This window comes from Scyliorhinus torazame, chromosome 6 (assembly GCF_047496885.1).
Source record: "Scyliorhinus torazame isolate Kashiwa2021f chromosome 6, sScyTor2.1, whole genome shotgun sequence".
Taxonomy (NCBI): domain Eukaryota; kingdom Metazoa; phylum Chordata; class Chondrichthyes; order Carcharhiniformes; family Scyliorhinidae; genus Scyliorhinus; species Scyliorhinus torazame.
In genome coordinates, this window is record NC_092712.1 from 214,814,947 (window position 1) to 214,835,787 (window position 20,841).

General features: G+C 46.8%; 1 protein-coding gene across 3 annotated transcripts in view; it reads right to left on the bottom strand.

The window, feature by feature from the left end:
• Window positions 1-20,841, bottom strand: part of creb5b (cAMP responsive element binding protein 5b) — a 645,202-nt gene that overhangs the window by 12,822 nt on the left and 611,539 nt on the right. For 2 of the 3 annotated variants that reach the window (XM_072509394.1, XM_072509393.1), the window contains exons 10-12: window positions 18,573-18,872; window positions 14,048-14,275; window positions 10,293-10,401 (exon numbers count right to left, since the gene is read on the bottom strand). In XM_072509394.1, coding sequence (XP_072365495.1) covers window positions 10,293-10,401; window positions 14,048-14,275; window positions 18,573-18,872 — 637 coding nt within the window. Of the gene's footprint in view, window positions 1-83; window positions 218-10,292; window positions 10,402-14,047; window positions 14,276-18,572; window positions 18,873-20,841 lie in introns of all 3 variants that reach the window. The other variant, XM_072509395.1, reaches the window with a different exon arrangement.

Below are 20,841 nucleotides of genomic sequence, written 5' to 3' on the forward strand. Positions count from 1 at the left end.
GGGGCTATCAAATTTAGCCCCAATATGTTTTTATATCAAGTAAAAATAGGCTTGATAATAAATACAAAGGGTGAAATTCCTACCTTCACCTCCCAAATTCACAGAACTGAACATTTATTGGGGTCCCAAATTCAACAAAGGATATGTTCCCTGGGAACCCCATCTTTATGTGCACCAGATTGAGTATTTCTTCCTTGTGCATGGATTTTTTTGTTTTCTTTAAGAAAAGAGAACACGTGCTTATATTTTGTGTAGTTAATGTACAGCTTTGCTACAAGGTACATACAAGAGAATACATTGGTATATGAAGAACTGTTGATAATTGTGCACATAATGGGATTTTCATATAACTTGGGGCTGGGGATAATTTGATGAGTTTCCCTGGAGTTCTGCTGAGTCAAGGGGACATCACACGTGCGATCTACCAGCTGCGTTGGGCTCGAAAGGCAGCGTGGCTGGTAGATGTCGTGAGATCCCTCTTTCGAGATCTAACCAGCTTGCCACACCTCACAAGATCTAAAGGGACCTAACAAGACGTCGCAACCTGAATCCCGCCCATTGTGGGTAGTTCGGGGGTTCGAAAGATCGATGGCATCCCGATCGCCTCCTGCAGAGGAGTTCCAGTGGGTGGACGAGGAAACGGACTAAGTGCGACCTCTTCGGGGAGTTCCTGCTGAGGCCCCGAATTGAATCAGAGTCCCAATGGAAAGCGGGGTGTTTCTTGGCGCTGCGAAACACCTGGCTAAATGTGCTCGTCAGGGGGCTCTGTTTCAATTTGGTTAGATCATGCCCCAAGGGTTTTGCCTACTTGTAGGGCAGCTTCCTGGCCTTTGAGAGGCACTGGCAGAGTAATGTTAGTTTATGGTTCCATTTAATCTGGAAAGTTGTTAACGTATTTGAGGGAGGTATCTGAATAATATGGTCTGCTGGAAAAGAGGACCATGCCATCTGACTACCCAGTAGAGTGTATGGAAGGAATTTTCTGGTCCTTCTTGCTGACAGGATCTTCCGGTCCCACTGAAGGTGACAGGTGAGCCATACAAATTGCCATTGGCTCCGGCAGGGCCAGAAGATCCTGGCAGTGGCCAATGGTGAGCCATCTCTTCCGCGGGAACATCGGCCGTGGGAGGACTGCTGGATAATTCTGCCTATGTATCTGACTAATATATGACCCACTGATGTTGTGGGGAGAATTGCATTTCATCACAGTGGGACAAATGTAGGGCGTGATTTAACCACCGCATTGCGCCCGGCAGGAATCTGAACACGTAGTTAAATAGCAGGAAAGGCTAAAATCAAGATTTGCGTCAGGTGCAAATCAGTTTGCCATCAAACCAGCGTTGGAGAAGGGGAAGGGAGCTCCTTCTCCCTTCTGATGTGTTCTGCATTGGTATGAGTTTTTACTTGTTGAGGTGTCTCGTGCTGGAAGCTGCAGGAGGGGGAAAGAGAGAGGCAGACCGGTTCAACTGAGGAACTTCAAAAATAATAAAAAATAAAATAAATTACGAGTACCCAATTCAAGGGCAATTTAGCATGGCCAATCCTCGTACCCTGCACATCTTTTTGAGTTGCGGGAGTGAGACCCTCGCAGACACAGGGAAAATGTGCAAACTCCACATGGACAGTGACCCGGGGCCAGTATCAAACCCGGGTCCTTGGCGCAGCCGTACAAACCACTGCGCCACCGTTCTGCCCTTTGACTGAGGAGCTTGATGAAGCTGTTGAAGAAATACTTTTGCAGTTTGCTGGCGACTTTATTGTACTGTTGGTTGTTTAATATTTAATGTCTGGAGGCTGTGTGTTTGTTTACTGCCACCCTTTTGCTTTTGTGGCCTGGAGAAAGGAAAGGGAGGATATCAGATTACCTGCTGCTAGTGCTGGACAAGGGGAGGAGCTCTTCCTCTCTTCTGGTGCGCTCTGCGTCGGTGTGATTTTCCAGTGTTAGTTACGCACCCCCAAGTGACTTTCCACTATTGTGAGTCTACTGCTGGGAGTTGCGGGAGGCGGACAAACAGGCAGTTTGATCTGAATGTGTAACTTGTTGCTGGTGTTGGATAAATGCTTTTGCAGATGGATGGTGATTTTATTGTGCTGTTGATTGTTTAATGTTTATATGAACTGCTGTATATTTGTGCTTGTACCAATATTCTGTAGCGAAAAGGTGCTTGTGTGCATGGCATGGTGCCTTTTCCCTGTTGGTTAATGGTTCATGTGATGTATGGACTGTTCAGTAGTTTGTTTTCATCTTTTTGTATAAAGGTACTGTTGACCATTTAAGAAACAAAATATTCTCAAGTGGATTCTCGTGGATACACGTGCCAAGTCTCAGACGATGATTATCGCATCATATTTAAATCAAACTTTGAAGCCTGAACAGTTTCCCTGACCTCTAGAAGCATCAGCACCATATTAGCAGTGGCCAACAATCAAACACCCAAGAGCTGGGCTTCAGCACTGGAGAAATCCTCACGACCAAAGGGTGAGTGTGTCGATCAGAGGATGGCACCTGAGCACGGTCTCCCTAATGTTCCCGGCAGGGGTCTGGGGTCTAGGGTCTCCGCTGTGGCCGGAAATGAGTGCGCTGAGCGAGGTTTTCCAGCATGACTGGCTCGCTGGATGGCACTCTGAGAGAAGGCGGGGCACATAAGGGTAGGGGCGACCTGGGAGCTTTGAGGGTGCCGGGGTGGAAGCACTAAATGATTGTCGGTTCCTTACAGATACCAAAATGGATGGTGGTGTTGATCCTGCAGAGGATGCCCTCGCAGTGCTGGTGGCAGCCCAGGCGGCCAGATGCCGGAGAAGGCAGTATAAGAACATAACATAAGAAGTAGGCCATCTGGCCCCTCAATGAGATTATGGCTGATCTTTTTTGGACTCAGCTCCACTTTCCGGCCCGAACACCATAATATGTGTCGATGCAAGCTGGAGGCGGCATCCCATGTGCAGGGACCACCGCACATCCCGAAGACCGAGGCAGCCATCAGTTTCATCAAAGAGAGTGCGGAACCTGCGTCATGTCCTCGCGGACTTGGCATTCCGTGGAGGAAGAGGATACCAGCTCCCAGTGGCCGTTAAGTTTACTGCAGCGCTGAACGTTTATACCACCAGTTCATTCCAGGGGGCTTGAGCAGCATTTCACAAGTTACAGACCACAAGTGCTTCCATGAGATCACGAATGCCCTGTATGTCCGGGCAGCTGACTATATCAATTTTGAGCTGGACCAAGCCCACCAAGATGCCTGGGCTGCAGTATTCTCCGCCATCGCCGAGATACGCCAGGACCATGGGGTAATTGATGGCCGCATGTTGCCTTGCGTGCACCGGGGCATCAGAGAGTACCCTTCATTGACAGGAAGGGGTTCCACTCCCTGAACATTCAAATAGTGTGCGACCACCAACTCCGGATCATGCATGTGTCTGCACGCTTCCATGGGGTTTGCGTGACAGCTACATCCTGGGACTCTCGGAGAACCCCGGCTTCTTCGAGGACCACCCCAGGATGATTTTAGAAAAGCGGTACCCACTGAGGTCCTGGCTGATGATGCCAGTGAGGAGGCCATAGACCCAATATAACTGTTGCCACCAGTACTGCCATTGAGTGCGGTTCATTGGAGTGCTCAAAATGCTGGTCTGATGCCTGGACCGCCCTGGTGGTGCACTGCAGTACACCCCACAGGGTGTATCACGCTTTGTGGTGGTCTGCCATACCCTCCATAACCTGGCACAGCAGCGGGGCAACATGCTGGAGGAGGAGGGACATGCGGCCTCACCCGAGGGGGAGGGGGAGGAGGTGGACCAGGAGGGGTGATGGTGGCAAGGGAGCAGAATATACTCTGGCTGGGGGACTTCAATGTCCATCACCAAGAGTGGCTCGGTAGTACCACCACAGACCGAGCTGGTGGGGTCCTAAAGGACATAGTTGCTAAACTGGGACTGCAGCACATGGTGAGAGAACCAACAAGAGGAAAAAACATCCTCACCAACTTGCCTGCTCCATGACAGTATCGGTAGAAATGACCAACTTCATATTAAGGATACCCTCCATCGTGCTAAGTGGCGCTATCTCCGTGCTAAATGGGATAGACTTTGAATAGATCTAGCAACTCAAGACTGGGCATCCATGAGGCGCTGTGGGTCATCAGCAGGCAAGTTCTGGAGCACAAGTCTTCAGTGCTATTCAACCACAATCTGCAACCTCATGGCCTGGCATATCCTCTACCATTACCATCAACCCAGAGGATCAATCCTGGTTCAATGAAGAGTGCAAGAGTGCATGCCAGGAGCAACATCAGGCATATTGAAAAATGAGGTGTCGACCTGGTGAAGCTACAACACAGGACTACTTGTGTGCCAAACAGCATAAGCAGCAAGTAATAGACAGAGCTAAGCAATTCCACAACGAATGAATCAGATCAAAGTTCTGCAGTCCTGCCACATCCAGCCGTGAATGGTGGTGGACAATTAAACAACTCACTGGAGGAGGAGGCTCCACAAATATCCCCATCCTCAATGATGGAAGGAGCCTAGCACATACGTGCAAAAGACAAGGCTGAGGATTCGCAACAATCTTCAGCCAGAAGTGCCGAGTGGACGATCTATCTCCGTCTCCTCCGGAGGTCCCCAGCATCACAGATTCACTCCACGTGATATCAAGAAATGGCTGAAGGCACTGGATACCGCAAAGATTATGGGCACTGACAATATCCCGGCAATAGTACTGAAGACTTGTGCTCCAAAACTTGCCGCACCCCTAGCCAAGCTGTTCCAGTACAGCTACAGCACTGGCATCTACCCAGAATGTGGAAAATTGCCCAGGTGTGTCCTGTACACAAGAAACAGGACAAATCCAACCTAGCTAATTACTGCCCTATCAGTCTACTCTCCATCAGCAAAGTGATGGACAGAGTCATCAACAGTGCTATCAAGTGGCACTTACTCAGCAATAACCTGCTCACGGACACTCAGCTTGATTCTGTCAGGGTCACTCAGCGCTGACCTCATTACAGCCTTAGTTCAAACATGGACTAAAGAGCTGAATGCCAGGGGTGAGGTGAGAGTGACTGCCCTTAACATCAAGGCAGTATTTGACTGATTCTGGCATCAAGGGGCCACAGCTAAACTGGAGTCAATGGGAATCAGGGGGAAAACTCTCCGCTGGTTGGAGTCATACCTACCACAAAGGAAGATGGTTGTGGTGGTAGGATCATCTCAGCACCAGGACATCACTGCAGGAGTTCCTCAGGGTAGTGTCCTAGGCCCTACCATCTTCAGCTGCTGCATCAATGACGTTCGTTCCATCATGAGGTCAGAAGTGGGGATGTTTGCGAATGACTGCACAATGTTCAGCACCATTCGCGACTCCTCAGATAATGAAACAGTCGATGTCCAAATGCAGCAAGACCTGGACAACATCCAGGTTTGGGCTGACAAGTGGCAAGTTATATTTGCGACACACAAGTGCCATGCAATGATTATCTCCTACAAGAGAGGATCGAACCACCGCCCCATGACATTCAATGGCATTACTATCGCAAAATCGCCCACAATCAACGTCCTGAGGGTTACCTTTGATCAGAAACTGAACTGAACTAGCTACATTAATACTGTGATTACCAGGGCAGGTGAAAGGCTAGGAATCCCACGGCGAGTAACCCACCTTCTGATGCCCCAAAGCCTGTCTACCATCTACATGGCACAAGTCAGGAGTGTAATAGAATAATCTTCACTTGTCTGAATGAGTGCAGCTCCAATAACACTCAAGCTCAACACCATCTAGGACAAAGCAGCCCACTTGATTGCTCGCCCTTCCACAAAAAAGATTCAAACCCTCCACCTCCGACGAACAGTGGCAGCCATGTGTATCATCTACAAGAAGCACATTAATAACTCACCAAGGTTCCATAGATAGCACCTTCCAAACCCACGACCACTACCATCTAGATTCTAGAAGGACACGAGCAGCAAATACCTGGGAACCCCATCACCCGGAGCTTTCCCTCCAAGTCATTCACCACCCTGACTTGAAATTATATCACCATTCCTGCACTGTCGTTGGGGAAAACATCCTTGAACTCCCTCCCTAATAGCACAGTGGGTGTACCTACACCTCAAGGACTGCAGCGGTTCAAGAATGGCAACCCCTCTCTCCATAAAGAGTTTTGGCCATTCCGAAACCCCAAAGACCGCCACTATTGGGCATCGCTCCACCTTCACCCCCACAACCTTGGACATAGCCTCAAAAAGGTGGTCCAATACCTGACTAGTATGGGACAGGACCAGAACATGTGGGTGTGGTTAGCTGGTCCTATTTTGCACCGTTCACAAAATTCTTCTATCCCTGGGAAGAACCCGCTCATTCATGTTCTGGTCAAGTGTGCCATCTGCACTACCTTTAGCTGCGTTAGACTCAGTCGTGCACATGAGGTGAAGTTCGCCCTATGCAGTGCTTCGATCTAGTGTCCTCCCCCTATCTCATGCCCAGTTCCCTCTCCCACTATTCCCATGTCTCGACCAGTGGGGTCCTTACCTCCTCTAGCAGTCGTCCGTACATATCAGCAGTTACTGTCCTCAGTTCGTCCGATGTTAGATATCTGTTCAGCAGGGCAGTGTTTTACGAACCTTTTTTCCGGGGACCCTTTTTTACCAATCAGTCAACCTTCGGGACCCATGCTGGCCGACTTTCGTGACTCACGCTGCCCAAACTTTTTCGCTCACCTTTAATGCGACAGGTGAGCCTGCTTGGTCCTCATGATCTCACTTACTTTATAATTCAATGTTACATTTCTGTATGGGTTGTTCATCAGAGATCTTGGAGCTCACACCAGCACTGCTTTGTCCTGTTGTGGATTCTCCTGAACAGCTCTCACCGCCACAGCTTTGTCCTGCTGTGGATTCTCCTGAGCCACCATCTCCAGCAGGGTTAGTTGTGATATTCTGGCCTGTTTGTGTCTCTTGCCCTTTCTTTCTTATTACAAAACAATCCATTTTAAATTTTTCAGTCCTGTTGCTTGTTTGCTGCTGACATAATGGAGGAATCCCAATTGCACCCATAGCACGTAACGTCCGTGTTTGCTCTCTGCCTCGCTTGAGGCAAGAAAATTGCATCGCATTTATAAAAAAATCTTCTCCTGGGTCAGCGTGCTGATGGCAGGAGGAGGCGGTGTTTCTTGCTAGGCTCTGGGCATTCGCACTGATGAGCGGGCATGCATGTGCAGCGCACCCGCATTCTGAAATTAATTTGCGCCTTCATTTATAAAAGCCGGCCGCTGCAGCCGTTGCACATCGTGGAGAAGATTTTGCTCTTGTTCAGGTTGAGGTTGTAACCTGAGAAGGCTACGACTCCCTTAGGAGTTCCATTATTCCCCCCATGCTGGCTACGGGGTTTGAGGCGTAGAAGAGCAGGTCATCCGTATAGAGTGAGACTCTATGCTCTATGTCTCCCCTTTGAAAGCCTCTCCACCCCAGAAGTATTCAGAGTTGGTGGTGTTTTTCCATATGCTCGCCATGGGAGCGCTGTAAAGTAGCTTCACCCAGGAGGTGAATCCTGGCCGAAACCCAAACGTTCCAGTAGGTCCATTCAACTCTGTCGAAGGCCTTCTCTGCATTTAGGGAGATGGTCACTTCTTGTGCCTCCTTCCCGGGTGGGGTAATAATCACGTTTAGCGATGTCTGATGTTCGCTATTAGCTGTCTGCCCTTGACAAAGTCCGTCTGATCTTCCGGGACTACCTCTGGCACGCAAGTCTCCAGTTGCCTCACCAGTGCCTTCACCAGGACTTTGGCGCCAGTGTTTAGGGGTTGGATAGTTCTGTATGACCCCACTCCTTCGGTTCATTATCTTTTTTAGGGATCAGCGATGTTGAAGCCTGTGCCAGTGTGGGTGGCAGGGTCCCTCTCGACAGCGAATCATTGAACATCTCTCGCAGGTGCAGGGCCAGTGCTGCCGTGTATTGCTTATAGAAGTCCACCGGGAATCCGTCTGGACCCGGTGCCCTCTCCGATTGCATGGAGTTGATGCTCTCCATGACTTCCCCAAGTTCTAGCGGTGCTTCCAGTCCCTGCCTCTTTTCCTTCCCCACAGCTGGTATGTTCAGCCAGTCTAGAAACTGCTTAATCTTCGAGTCCACCTCTGGGGGCTCAGAGGTGTACAGCTCCGGGTAGAAAGTCACAAAGGCTTCATTGATCTTGTCTGGCGCTGTGACTAGCTTACTGTTCTTGTGCATTGTCAACCCTCTTCGATCCGCCATGCTCCACACCTCGTGACCCCTTGGTCTAAGCTTGGGGGTCTTCCTCTTCCGGCTTTTACAATCTTTTCAGCTCCGTGGCTGGTCCGATGGAATTTATTTGGTTGGTTGTTAGTTTGGGGTGGAGGTGGGGGGGGGGGTTGTTACTTTTTGCATCCAATTGATGTTAAAAGGTTGAAGTTCCTAAGAGAGAGCCACCTTTCATACAACCGCTCAGCTGATGGCCACCAGGAGTCTCAGGACGTTCATTATTGAGATCTGTATGAAGTCGGCCGACAGAGCAAAGTCAGCTGTGATCTGACCTGCTTTGTAAATATAATTGCTTTACAATAAACCAAGTTTTCTTTTGACAATCTCGGTTCAGACTTGTTTGTGGCCTACTAAACAGTAGGACAACATCAGTCCCTCAGTCCTAGCAGTGCCAGAACTCAGTAGTGGCACTGTTGGGACTGCAAGGAGGCCCTGGAATGAAGACAACACCGGTCCCAGAGAAAGAATAAGTCCAGCAATATTGGATGGAGAGGGATTGGGAGCCAAGGGTGGGTGTAGAGGAGGTGGCAGTTTTTGTGACCAGGCAGGAAGTTACAGGGGGCGGGGATGTGGTTGACATCTTGGGGGGACTCCCCGCCCTTCCGCCTCCCAAATGCGCACAGAGTTGAAAACCTTTCTTCCTTCCTTTTAATCAGTTGGGTTTATAAAAACAGCCTACTCCCACCCACCTGCCCACACCAACCTTATTACAGTGTGAGTAGCATAATATTGGGGCAATTGGTTTGTTAACAAACTCAATTGCCTGTTAATTATTCATTTACAAATAGTGGGTAGTCTGCCCATTTCAGCACCCGCGTGCCTACTGTTCTATGGGGAATGGGCCAGGGTGGGTGGAAGGTATTGGGGCTCGCCTCCTGTCATTTATTACAGGTCCCTCACCCCCACGCTGCTGAAAATACACCCAGCAGAGTCCGTAAAATCCAGTCCATTATTACAGAGATTTGCCGACTTGTATTGTCACTTCAGTTCATGTATACTAGAATCTTGGAATGTAAAATTTACAAAACTGACAACCATACATTACAAAAATTACTGAATTGTCTTAAAAATTATACATTAGCAAAATTATAGACTATCTGGCTCATGTTGTAATAATCACATTATTTATAAGCACTCTAATCTATTATTAAAATATTCAAATATTTCACAAAGAACCCCCATTCAGAATCAATGGGGATAATTTTCAACTTAACACGTGAGCATGGACTAATATTGCAGGTCAGGTGCTCATCACAGACACCTCCCAATTTTCCTTTCCACTGATTTCAATGGAAAATTGGGGCATCAGAAATCTGGGGCTGGATTCTCCGCAGCCCCATGCCAAAATCACGTTTGGCACGGGGGCGGAGAATCAACGTTTGCTCCGGTGATTATCCGGGACCCGAGAATCGTCCGTTTCGCAAATTACTCTGCGCGGCTGTGGGGCCATTGCTAGAGGCCCGCCCAGCGATTCTCCACTCGCAGCTGGTCGAGTTCCTGACGGTGTGGTTCTAACCACCTATTGCCGTTCGGGAACCTTGCATGGCGGCTGCGGACTCAGTTCGCGGCCGCCCTGGTGGGGGCATCGGGTACCGGCCGGGGGGGGCTTATGGGCATCCGGTGGACATATCAGGCTGGTCCGATGCAAGGGCGCGCAGCCGATCGGGGGGCCCTACATTTCGGAGCTGCCTCCGTGGTCCGAGTCCGCCATGGCGCTCAGCGCGGTTGCTGGAGGCCACCGCTGTGCGCATGCGCGGACTCCAGACCGGATGTACAGGGGCCCGTATCCGCAGCTAAAGCTGCGTGAATCACTCCGAATCCCTGCTAGCCCCCTGCAGGGCATTGAATCGGTTTATCTTTTTTTGAGAAAACTCGGGAGTGCAACGCCAATGTTTTTACGCCGGCGTGGGGCCATAGCCCCATTTTGGGAGAATCCAGCCCCTGGTTTTGTGCTCCAGCAGTAAGGTGAAGATTTCTTTCAGTACATTTAATGTTGTATCTTTTTGGCTGAGGTACTTACTCAGGTAACTTTGTGACTCTTCTTGCAGTGTTGTGATTGGACAGTCTTTATGTGTCAACAACAGTTGCTTCAGCTGTGCCACCTCATTTTTCAAGAGGGAGACCTCATTCTGTGGACACATTTTACAAAGGTGAGAATCACTCAGACTTTTCCACTCCAAAAACATAGGGCACGGTTTAATGAAAAAAAAAAAGGTCCTGTTTTGGGTACATTTAACAAGGTGTTTCCCCGCTAAACAAGCTTAGCTCCTCAGTTCAGGAAGAGATCGGAGTGCTATTTTTAAATCTCTCAACCCTCCACCGAGGCCTTGGGACCCTCCCAACCTTTCCCAACCACAAAACAAAAATGCTACAAGAATGCATATGGAAGTACATATGGAGCCACCAGCTGTGGCTCAGTAGGTAGCACTCCTGTCTCGCCATCACAGGGTCCAATCCTGGACAGGAACACAAAACTCAAGACTGACCTTTTAATGCAGTACTCAGGGTACACTGGGGGTGCTGTTGTTTGATGAGGTTGTAAACAAGGGCCCATTTGCCTGCTCTGGTGGATTTAAAAGTTTCCATGGTACGATCTTAAGAAGAGCAGGGGAGTTACCCCTAGTGTCCTCACAAACATTGATCCTTCAATGAACATCATAAAAACAGATTATCTGGTCATTATCACATTGCTGTTCGTGGGACTACGCTTTGTGCAATATTGGCTGTTATGTTTTCTACATCACAACAGTGACTACACTTCAAAAGCACTTCACTTTGACATGCCTGATGGTTGTGAAGAACACTATATAAATTCAAGCCTTTCTTTCTTTTTACATATAAAAGGGCCTTGATTCGTGCAGAGTCATGGATACTCCACGGTCTGTCTAAATTAGCATTGGCAACCTGGATCTGGAAGTGTCAATTGTGATGGATCCTATTTTTGCCAGAAGGGGAATTGGGGATGGACATGACTCATAAATGGAGCCCTTAGCAGGGCCATGTGAACTCAGTGCTCAGTTCAAATAGGCCCCATTTTCACTACAGCAAGGGCTGTATCCTGCAGTGTGTGAGTTACCATTTTTAGAGTAGATGTCAATGCTTGTGAAGGGTGGATAAGGTCTGTGGAACTGTCAAGTTAACTCCCTTGCCTTTTAAATTTTGGGGAGGAGAAACAGCCTTCCTATGTCCCTCAGTTGAACAAAATCTCAACTTGCAGTTTTAATAGATGTTTGTTGATACAACTCTAAGTGCTATCGTTATAGAATTATTATTGCATGACTGCTTCCACAATTTATCATCATCATAGTGCAGAGCTGTAAGTTCACAGTTTCATTGACAGCTCCCAGTAATTATTAAAGGATTAGCTTTCTTAGAACACAAATGTTTGTTTTATAAGGGATTGAGTACTTGAGGGTATTTAAATGTATTGAATGGGCTTTTATGAATGGAAGTATTTTTTTATATTGTGAATTCTGTAGTAGATACTTAGAACTTTATTTTTTTCCATCTCTGTATGACTCCTACGTGAATACCATGAAAATTGGATGGGATGGCATGAAGGGAAAGAGGGTGGGTGGACAGATATGGGTTGGTATTAAGTTGATTTAGGGACGATGAGGAGCCATGGGGATGAGTGGGAGGTGTCATGGGCGGGATTCTCCGATGGCGAGTCAGAGTGTCCGCGCCGTCGTGAACGCCGAACGGGTCGCCGGCAACATCAATTCAGGCCCCGAAAAGGCAGCGGGGCCGCAAGAAATGCGGTGGGCATGGCACCAGAGCGGCGCCGTCATCGCGCGACGCCCGGATGACGCGGCCCCACATCATTTTATGTGCGCGATCCGCACACAGGTCCCAACACAGAGAGATGGCTGTGCCCCGCCGTGCCGCTCCCAGGTCCCGGGACAATGACCTGGAGACACTGCTGGACGCACTTGTTATTTTGTACTTAGGTTTTTCAGCCTTTTCTGCTTCACCACCCGGTACAGCTGTAGAGAGCATGAATGAATGACATATGTTCTGCTCAATTGTAATGCAAAATTGTTTCTAATACACGTCATAAGACATCAAGTTAGGTGTAGAGGTGCTCACTTGATTCAGCTGTGTTCTGGGCATGAGGCCTTGGTCAATCAAGCAGCAAGGAGCATCAGAACATGTACTGGGTGACATGTGCAGCACAGCTATTTTAAAGCTAATACTGCAGAGTTCTTGCCAGATGGCTGAGTTAAAATTGGCCCTCTAGATTTTACAGTCTCAATGTTGACAAGGTGCGTGGGAGGGAAGGGGAGCTGGGAAGACGTTAAGGACAGGAAATCCAGAAGTATGGTTTTCCCAAACATCCTAACTGCTCAAACTTTTTTCTCCAGGTTGCATGTCTGACAGCCAGCCTGATTGAATGTGTGGCTGTCTGTTGCCTGGGAAAACGTGCAACAGAAGGAAGCAGTGTAGAGCAGACAGGGAGGCAGGGAGAGATGATGGTTGGATAGTCAGGAGCTGGGGTGAAACAGATAGATTGTGGCAGGAGATTTACGGGTAGCTTGATGAGTTGGCAGAAATACTCCCGCCCAGCCTGGTCCAAAAGCAGTAATGTAAAGGCATTTAGCCCTTCTAATATCTCACCTGTCAAGTTTCCCAAAGGAGACCCAGACAGCATGGTTTAAAAATAAAGGTACTTACAATGAAGGCCGCAGTTGCCTTAAATGGTGTCGATTACTGACTCACCCTAACAGAAAATTGGTTGCTCAAATTTCCTTTCCAACCTTCGTTAAAATTGGAAGTGGGTGGATTCGAGATGAGTTGGGTTCTTGTTTCAGACTTATTATTTTTTAACCTCAACTGATCCAAATATACCAATTTTGAGGGTTTAAAATTACCTCATGTATATTCAGGTCAATATGACTAAACTGGCCTTTAGTTCTTTCACTTGAACGACTCCATTACTTATTACACCGTACCTCCTTTTTGAGTACATAAATAGAACCTACTCTGAAATCTAAGCTGACAAAACCAAACCTAAATGTTCTCTTTATCTCAGCCCCTGAATTTCAAGAGCAAGCAGCTATTTAATAAAAAAACTGTTATATTGTAGTGGTAAGAATCCACTTAATCAAGAGGGCACATTTAAATAAATACAATTCAGGTGATACACTGAACAAGATTAGAGGTTTTACATAGATGTTAACGTTGGTGGGTTTTTTTCCCTGAACGCCACTTGTGGCCTTGTGAAGCAGCAGAATACATTTTGAGTTAATTCAAGTGTCACCAAAAGATTCAGCAATATCTTTGCTCTCTCTTCAGCTAAAGCCGTGTCATATTATTAACAAATCTGTTGAGGCGTTTCTATGAAAATCTTCTGTCCACTACTTTCACAAAGGTGTCAATTCATCATTTGAAATCAGGTGATGTTTTCAGTAAATAGCAGGTGGAAGAATTTCATATGAATAGGATTGTTTGTAATATTGCACAGTGCAATTTTACCAATCGTGTGCAGTTTAGTAATTCAGTTTGGGAATGGAAGAAGTAACGAGAGATCTAAACTGTTTGTTTGGTAATAAAAAAGCGATAAATGCAGTAATGTTATGCTGTGTTTCCGGTGAATATATATATTTAAGTTATGTGCGATCATGGTGATAGATATATCTTGAGGAGCAATAAAGATTCATGCTATACCTGCCATATGTACGATTAGAAGAGAGCATGAAAGCTTTCAATTCAAATAATATGAAAAGTCTTTTTCAGGAAGATGCTGCCAATATGACTTCTAAGAAAACATCATACCTGAAGTTGCATATTGGTTTGTGTGAGTTCCTCTGCTTTCTTTTCCAGTGATATCACCCACACTTTTCTCTTCTGCCTGCAACGTGTTGCAGCTGCGCGATTTCTTTCCAGAAACTTCCTCCGTCTTTCATCAGGATCTTCATCCACAACCCTTCTCCTACGGCCCCCACTGGTTGGAGTTGGGTGCCCTGACTGAGGAGACTGCATCTGTTGTGTTCCAGGTGAGACCTGCAAGGGAACATCAAATATATTTTGCTTTATTTTTAAAAAGGCTCAGCATAAAGTTTCAGTCAAATAAAGTTTAACTAACCAGACCTACAGTTATCCTACAGGATTGAATTCTCAAACTTGGGAACTTCTATCTCATGTTCATGGTGGCCCCCTATTTTCTACAATATGCAACAGAACAGAAAAGGCCCCAACTGTAAAGATGCCAATCTGCACCTTCTGTGGGAAATCATCAGGACTTATAACATTCTTGGATTTTGGGACCATTTCCAGATCCTGACACCACTTGTGTCAGCAGTGTGGCCTCTGCCACGATCTCATGGAAGGGGGCACAATTAACATAATGCGTCCCCATTCACTGTTCAATTAGAGATGGCGAGTGGGAGACTGGACTGGGCAACGTGATTGAGAGCTTTGAATTTAAAGGGCCAGCCTATGGAGTAATAATTGATTCCCTCACAAATCAACATCAATGCTTCACATATCTGCTCCCTTGTCTGTCTCATTACTCCCTCAGAAATAACCTATTTATGGAGAATACATTGTTTTGAACCATTTTAGTCTGTCTCGGGCTTCCAACTGATTTATGTTGAAGTTAGTTCTACTTGGATTGTTGCTAGTGAGGGACAGCATGTGGGTGCTCATTATTTCCTCCGAGGTAAGGAATTATTGATTAGACTAATTATCTTGGGTTCATCTTCTTTGATTCTGCTTTGTTTATATCTCTTCATCTACCTTCTTATTGTTGTACCTCTAAAATATTAATTTACTGTTATGTTTTCTATCTCTAGTTCTAACTTTTTACAGGTCCTTTTTTTACTTTGTTTATTCTCTTCTCCTGTTTCTCCATGTCCTGTACAGAACCTATATATGTTATTATTTCCTCGGATTAATTTGTTAATTTATTTAAATTTGCCCTGAGCCTTATCGTTTTGCTCCTTTGCTGACCCGAATGCTTGTCAGTTGCAGGTAAAAATGACTCCCCTCTGAGATTTTGCCTCCATTGAGATGATGAGCTCCAGACACTGCATATGATCTGTGAAATATTTGGAAAATTCCTTTGCAGTGGTGAAATAGGGGCTAATTTTACACTTAATTACCTGAAGCTGCCAGGCAAGGTGCAGCACGGAGCGTGCCTCTGATAAAAGCACATTGAGATGGGAACATGTAGGGGATGTTGCCCAATGCTTCTCTTTTAGACTTTCCATGCACCTACCCCCAACTCCCCCTCATCACCCAGCCTCTACAGTGCAGGGGAAAATCCGGTTACATATGCCTGGATCCCACGGTTGGAGGTGCTCATGTAGTGAAACCGTTTCAAGAGACAGTTGGCACATTCCGTGTCTCTTTCACTAGCCCCCCCCCCCCCCCCCCCCCCCATCTAAATCCAGGAAACAATATCATTCGAATACTCCAAGCTCAATGGTTAGGGATTTCCACTTTATAATCTTCAACAATGTAAATACTGTTGGTAGATACACTACACATTCCCTCACCTCCCCTCCCACCCCTTCCCAGACAGTAACAAAAATTACAATAGAGGGGGCGTTGGGGATGGAGGACTTTTAAACTCTAGCGGATAGCTAGCAACAAATGTTTTTCTTTGGAAAGATAGCCCATTGCATTTTAATGTGTCTTCCCCATTGTCAAAGCAACCCTACATGTAATTTGCATTGAGTTTGAATATATCTGTTCATATTAAGATGGATATACTTTACATCCACATCGCTTCTGCTGGAAAAACCTACACTTGGTGGCGATCCAGTGGAGCTGCTCCCAGACACATTTCCTACCCTGTCTACTGGAGCTATGCCAGAGAGTTAGTGTAACTCCAAAAAAAATTATGCCCAATGTCTGTGTTTGTTTAAGGACCGTAGGAGGACCATGATTGCAGTAGAATGTCAACTCTTTTCCATCCTTTGAAACTAATAAGCATGAGTAGTGAAAGGTGAGAAATGTATGAATCATTTATTTCCTTCCAAGCTAGATTCAATCCTGGTATGGATCGGCTCTTTACATTTTAAGAGTAGCATGCCTGCAATGAAAGTCAAGCTGCATCAGGAGGAATGGTTGCAGACGTGCAAAATCATGCATTTATTTTTATTCTCTTTTGCTGACTCCATAATTGGACAAAATATATCTTTGTCAATTTTAAGTGCTGGAGAAGCTTGAAAACAGTATTATTTACCATGAGCCAAGACTGCTTGGTTTTCTGCCATTTCCACCATTAAATTTGTATTTCAGTAAATTCTTGGGTGGAAAATGGCTGTAAAATGCCATTTTGATTGGTGGATGTTAAAATACAAAATAATCATGTCAGGAAATTTATTTCTAAAACAGGAATATCGACCTATTGTTATAGACAGTTAAACTTCTCGGTGTATTGCTTGTACAAAAGCACAAAGTGATGAACACAAATCAAAATGGGAATACAGATGAGATAATGAGTTGTAATGTGTAGTCCTATCTTTGATTTTGCACTCACTTGCCTTGCTTCACCAAATCTTTGCTTCCAAAAGAATTAACTCCTGCATCAGCAGAAAGAGAAATTTCTCTGCATACTAAGGGCGAAATCAAATGCCCATGCCACGCCTGACTCAGGCCGCGATACGGCCGGTAAATCTCTGGAGAGGCCTCTTGCGAAATTTACCCTGCTCGCTATGCTTCGCGTGATCTAACGGGATTTTGTGTGATGTCAGGGTCTGGATCCCACCACAGTGGGTGGGACCTAAATTTACATATTTAAGTGTGCAGTTAGGAACACTTGACTATGCACTCACCAGATTTAGCCAACGCCTGGGATAGGATCCCCTTGCTGGGGAGAAACCAGCTGGGCACTATTTAGCACTGTTCTTCACAAACGGAGAAGTTGGAACAGCACTGGGGGGTTCTCCCAGGTGATCGGAGGCCCCCGGGTGATCGGCCTCCGGGGAGGGTGGCACCCTGGCACTGCTGATGCCACCCAGGCACCGTGGCACTGCCAGGCACCAGCCTGGAACTGCCAGGGTGCCCAGGTGGCATTTTGACTGCGTCGGGGATAAGGCCCGATGGTGCCCTGCCCTTATGAGGTAGGGTGCAGTTAATTGACAATTTTATTAAAGTATTAATAGATTTTTATTCATCAAGGTTATTAAGGGTAACAGAACCAATGATGATGGATGGAGTTAAGATACAAATCAACCATGATCCAACTGGATGGCTCAAGAACAGACTCAAGGGGTTGAATTGCTACCCCTGTTTCTAAACTAGACTGTATGTCCTGGAATGTATTAATTAATGGCTTAATACCCATTAGAGGACCCCAATGCAAAATTTGTTACTGATGAGTGGCAGGTGTTGGGCTTGCCCTGCTCAGGCTACTCCATTGGCTGCAGCAGCCACCAACTCTAGATAAGATTTTCCACTGTTTTCTGTGCAGACATGAGTAACAGGAATACGCCTCCTGACTCTACAGTCCTGGTAATTTTCTCCTTCCCGCCATGGATTGCTCCACCACCACCTCCCCCCACAAAAACATTCCTGAGGACTATTGTTGCTGATGCACACAGCCTAAATTTTTGCTGTTGGGTGACCTGTACAGGATCAATTTCTGATGCACCACTTGGTTCAAACACAGAGTCTGGAACCAGATATAAATCAGGGCAGCACAGTAGCATTGTGGATAGCACAATTGCTTCACAGCTCCAGGGTCCCAGGTTCGAGTCCGGCTTGGGTCACTGTCTGTGCGGACTCTGCACATCCTCCCAGTGTGTGCGTGGGTTTCCTCCGGGTGCTCCGGTTTCCTCCCACAGTCCAAAGATGTGCAGGTTAGGTGGATTGGCCATGATAAATTGCCCTTAGTGTCCAAAATTGCCCCTAGTGTTGGGTGGCGTTGCTGGGTTATGGGGATAGGGTGGAGGTGTTGACCTCTTTCCAAGAGCTGGTGCAGACTCGATGGGCCGAAAGGCCTCCTTCTGCACTGTAAATTCTATGACATTAATTCTACCCCATAAGTATCTTTAGAAAGCATGCTTTTAAAACTTTTCAAGAATCACTAACTACAGGAAATCTTCATGAACTTCCCTCTGGATTTATTAGGACATATCTCCATGTACAAAATTATTGATCAAGTGCACCACAAAATACATGTTATACTTTTCTTTCATTGCTAAAGATCATCCTAATTGCAATGCTACTGACATCAGTGATAGAAAATAGACAATATGATCATTATTTGTTTCTGCACCAGTTTCCATTTCACTCAGAGGCATGGCCATTTACCAGTAATACAGTCTCTAATTGTCCTTAATTGATTTACCTGTGCTCCTGTGGGGAGAGATTGCAGCGGAGGGGTCTGGTGTTGTGGTGGGTGTGTGTGTAGGTGTGGATGAGAATGGGGGTGGTTTTGCTGGTGATGGTGAGGATGATGTTGGTGTGGGTGCGGCTGATGTGTGAAAGGATGGTGAGGGGGATGATGGTGCTGATGTGAGTGCATGTGATGGTGTGGCTGTGGTGCCTGCTCCTGCCTCGATGTCATCATCTCCATTACTTGACCCATCATGTTCATATTTCCATTTGATAGAGCCGTAGGGTGCTGACTCAGTGCTGCTTTAAGCCTCTGAAAGGAAAACAAAGCAAAGAATGCTAATTAAAACCTCATTGCCGTCCAAATTTTCCATATTGAAGATGTTATACACATTCTCCCCTCAGTATCCAAAACCCCCAGATGTCAAAGTAAATGGTAGAAGTTATGCTGGTATTAAAACGTGTGTAATCATACTTCATCACAAGATTAATGTTCTGCATTTAATTGGCTGACATCTGCGGGTTTGTTTTTAAAATGCCCCTTCTCAAAGATTTTCTTTATTTTAAAGATACCGAGCCGAACATTTTCTTTTTAATGTCTCTACAGAAACGATCATTAGATTCTCTCAACAAAACAAAAATATAACCTTTCAAATGTATTCATATTGCCTTCTTGAGCATCAAATTATAAACAGGAACTATCCAAATGTATTCAAAATGGTTTGTGGTGATGAAAGCAAAGATAATAGCATCATTTTGAGTTTCGATATCTAATGCAAGGATACTGCTTTTAGAGGGCAATAAACCTATCTTCCTGCTGCTTGCTGCACTTTGGTTACCAGCACATTATTCAGATAACTGCCCAGCAGTGGTCTGGCATGGATTAGGTTATAACAGAACAAAGCTTTACTAAAGAGATGGCAGGAAGTGAATATTATCCAAGTTGAAACAAAGAAAATTACTTGGTTGCCATCCCTCTCCCCCAGGAAAGCAATTTGAATGCGCAGCTGGAATTAGGCCTCTTGAGGACAGAGCTCTAACTGAGGGGAAGAAATGACTAGGCTTATATCTAAGGTAGTTCAAGCTGGACTAACGATGGGAGTGTCACAACCAATGTGATACCACACTGAATAGTCTATTATAGATAAGAGGAAAAAACAGCAATCCAGTAAAGGGGTGAGGTTGGTATCCAAAACGCTCCAATAAAGGCGGGGAACAGAGGGAAGTAGATCCTTGGAAAATAGGTGACAGGTTTAGATAAAAGATCAGGGGCGAAATTCTCCAGAAACGGCGCGATGTCCGCCGACTGGCGCCCAAAACGGCGCAAATCAGACGGGCATCGCGCCGCCCCAAAGGTGCGGAATGCTCTGCATCTTTGGGGGCCGAGCCCCAACATTGAGGGGCTAGGTCGGCGCCGGACGAATTTCCGCCCCGCCAGCTGGCGGAAAAGGCCTTTGGTGCCCCGCCAGCTGGCGTGGAAATGACATCGCCGGGCGGCGCATGCGCAGGAGCGTCAGCGGCCGCTGACAGTTTCCCGCGCATACGCAGTGGAGGGAGTCTCTTCCGCCTCCGCCATCGTGGAGACCGTTGCGGAGGCGGAAGGGAAAGAGTGCCCCCACGGCACAGGCCCGCCCGCGGATCGGTGGGCCCCGATCGCGGGCCAGGCCACCGTGGGGGCACCCCCCGGGGCCAGATCGCCCCGCGCCCCCCCCAGGACCCCGGAGCCCACCTGCGCCGCCTTGTCCCGCCGGTAAGGTAGGTGGTTTAATTTACGCCGGCGGGACAGGCATTTTAGCGGCGGGACTTCGGTCCATCCGGGCTGGAGAATCAAGCGGGGGGGCCCGCCAACCGGTGCGCCGCGATTCCCGCCCCCGCCGAATATCCGGTGCCGGAGACTTCGGCAACCGGCGGGAGCGGGATTCACGCCAGCCCCCGGCGATTCTCCGACCCGGCGGGGCTGGGAGGGCCGAATGGCCTGTTCCTGTGCTGTAATTTTCTTTGTTTGTCCTAAAGACAGAAAGTCGAGAAAGAGAACAAAAACAGACAAAGAGGAAAAGAAACAGCAAAATTGTATATCTTAAAAACTAAAATGACAATGAGTGTAAATTTACTGGGGAATAATAATGAAAGACATCTTACTGAACAAAATTTTGCACATTTTCAATAATATGATGATATATGTACATCTATCCAAGAAACACAAGTGTAAGGTGAACAAACATTCACCAAAATGCTCATTCACAATTACTTAAAGTAGAACGATAAAAAGGGCATAAAATGTG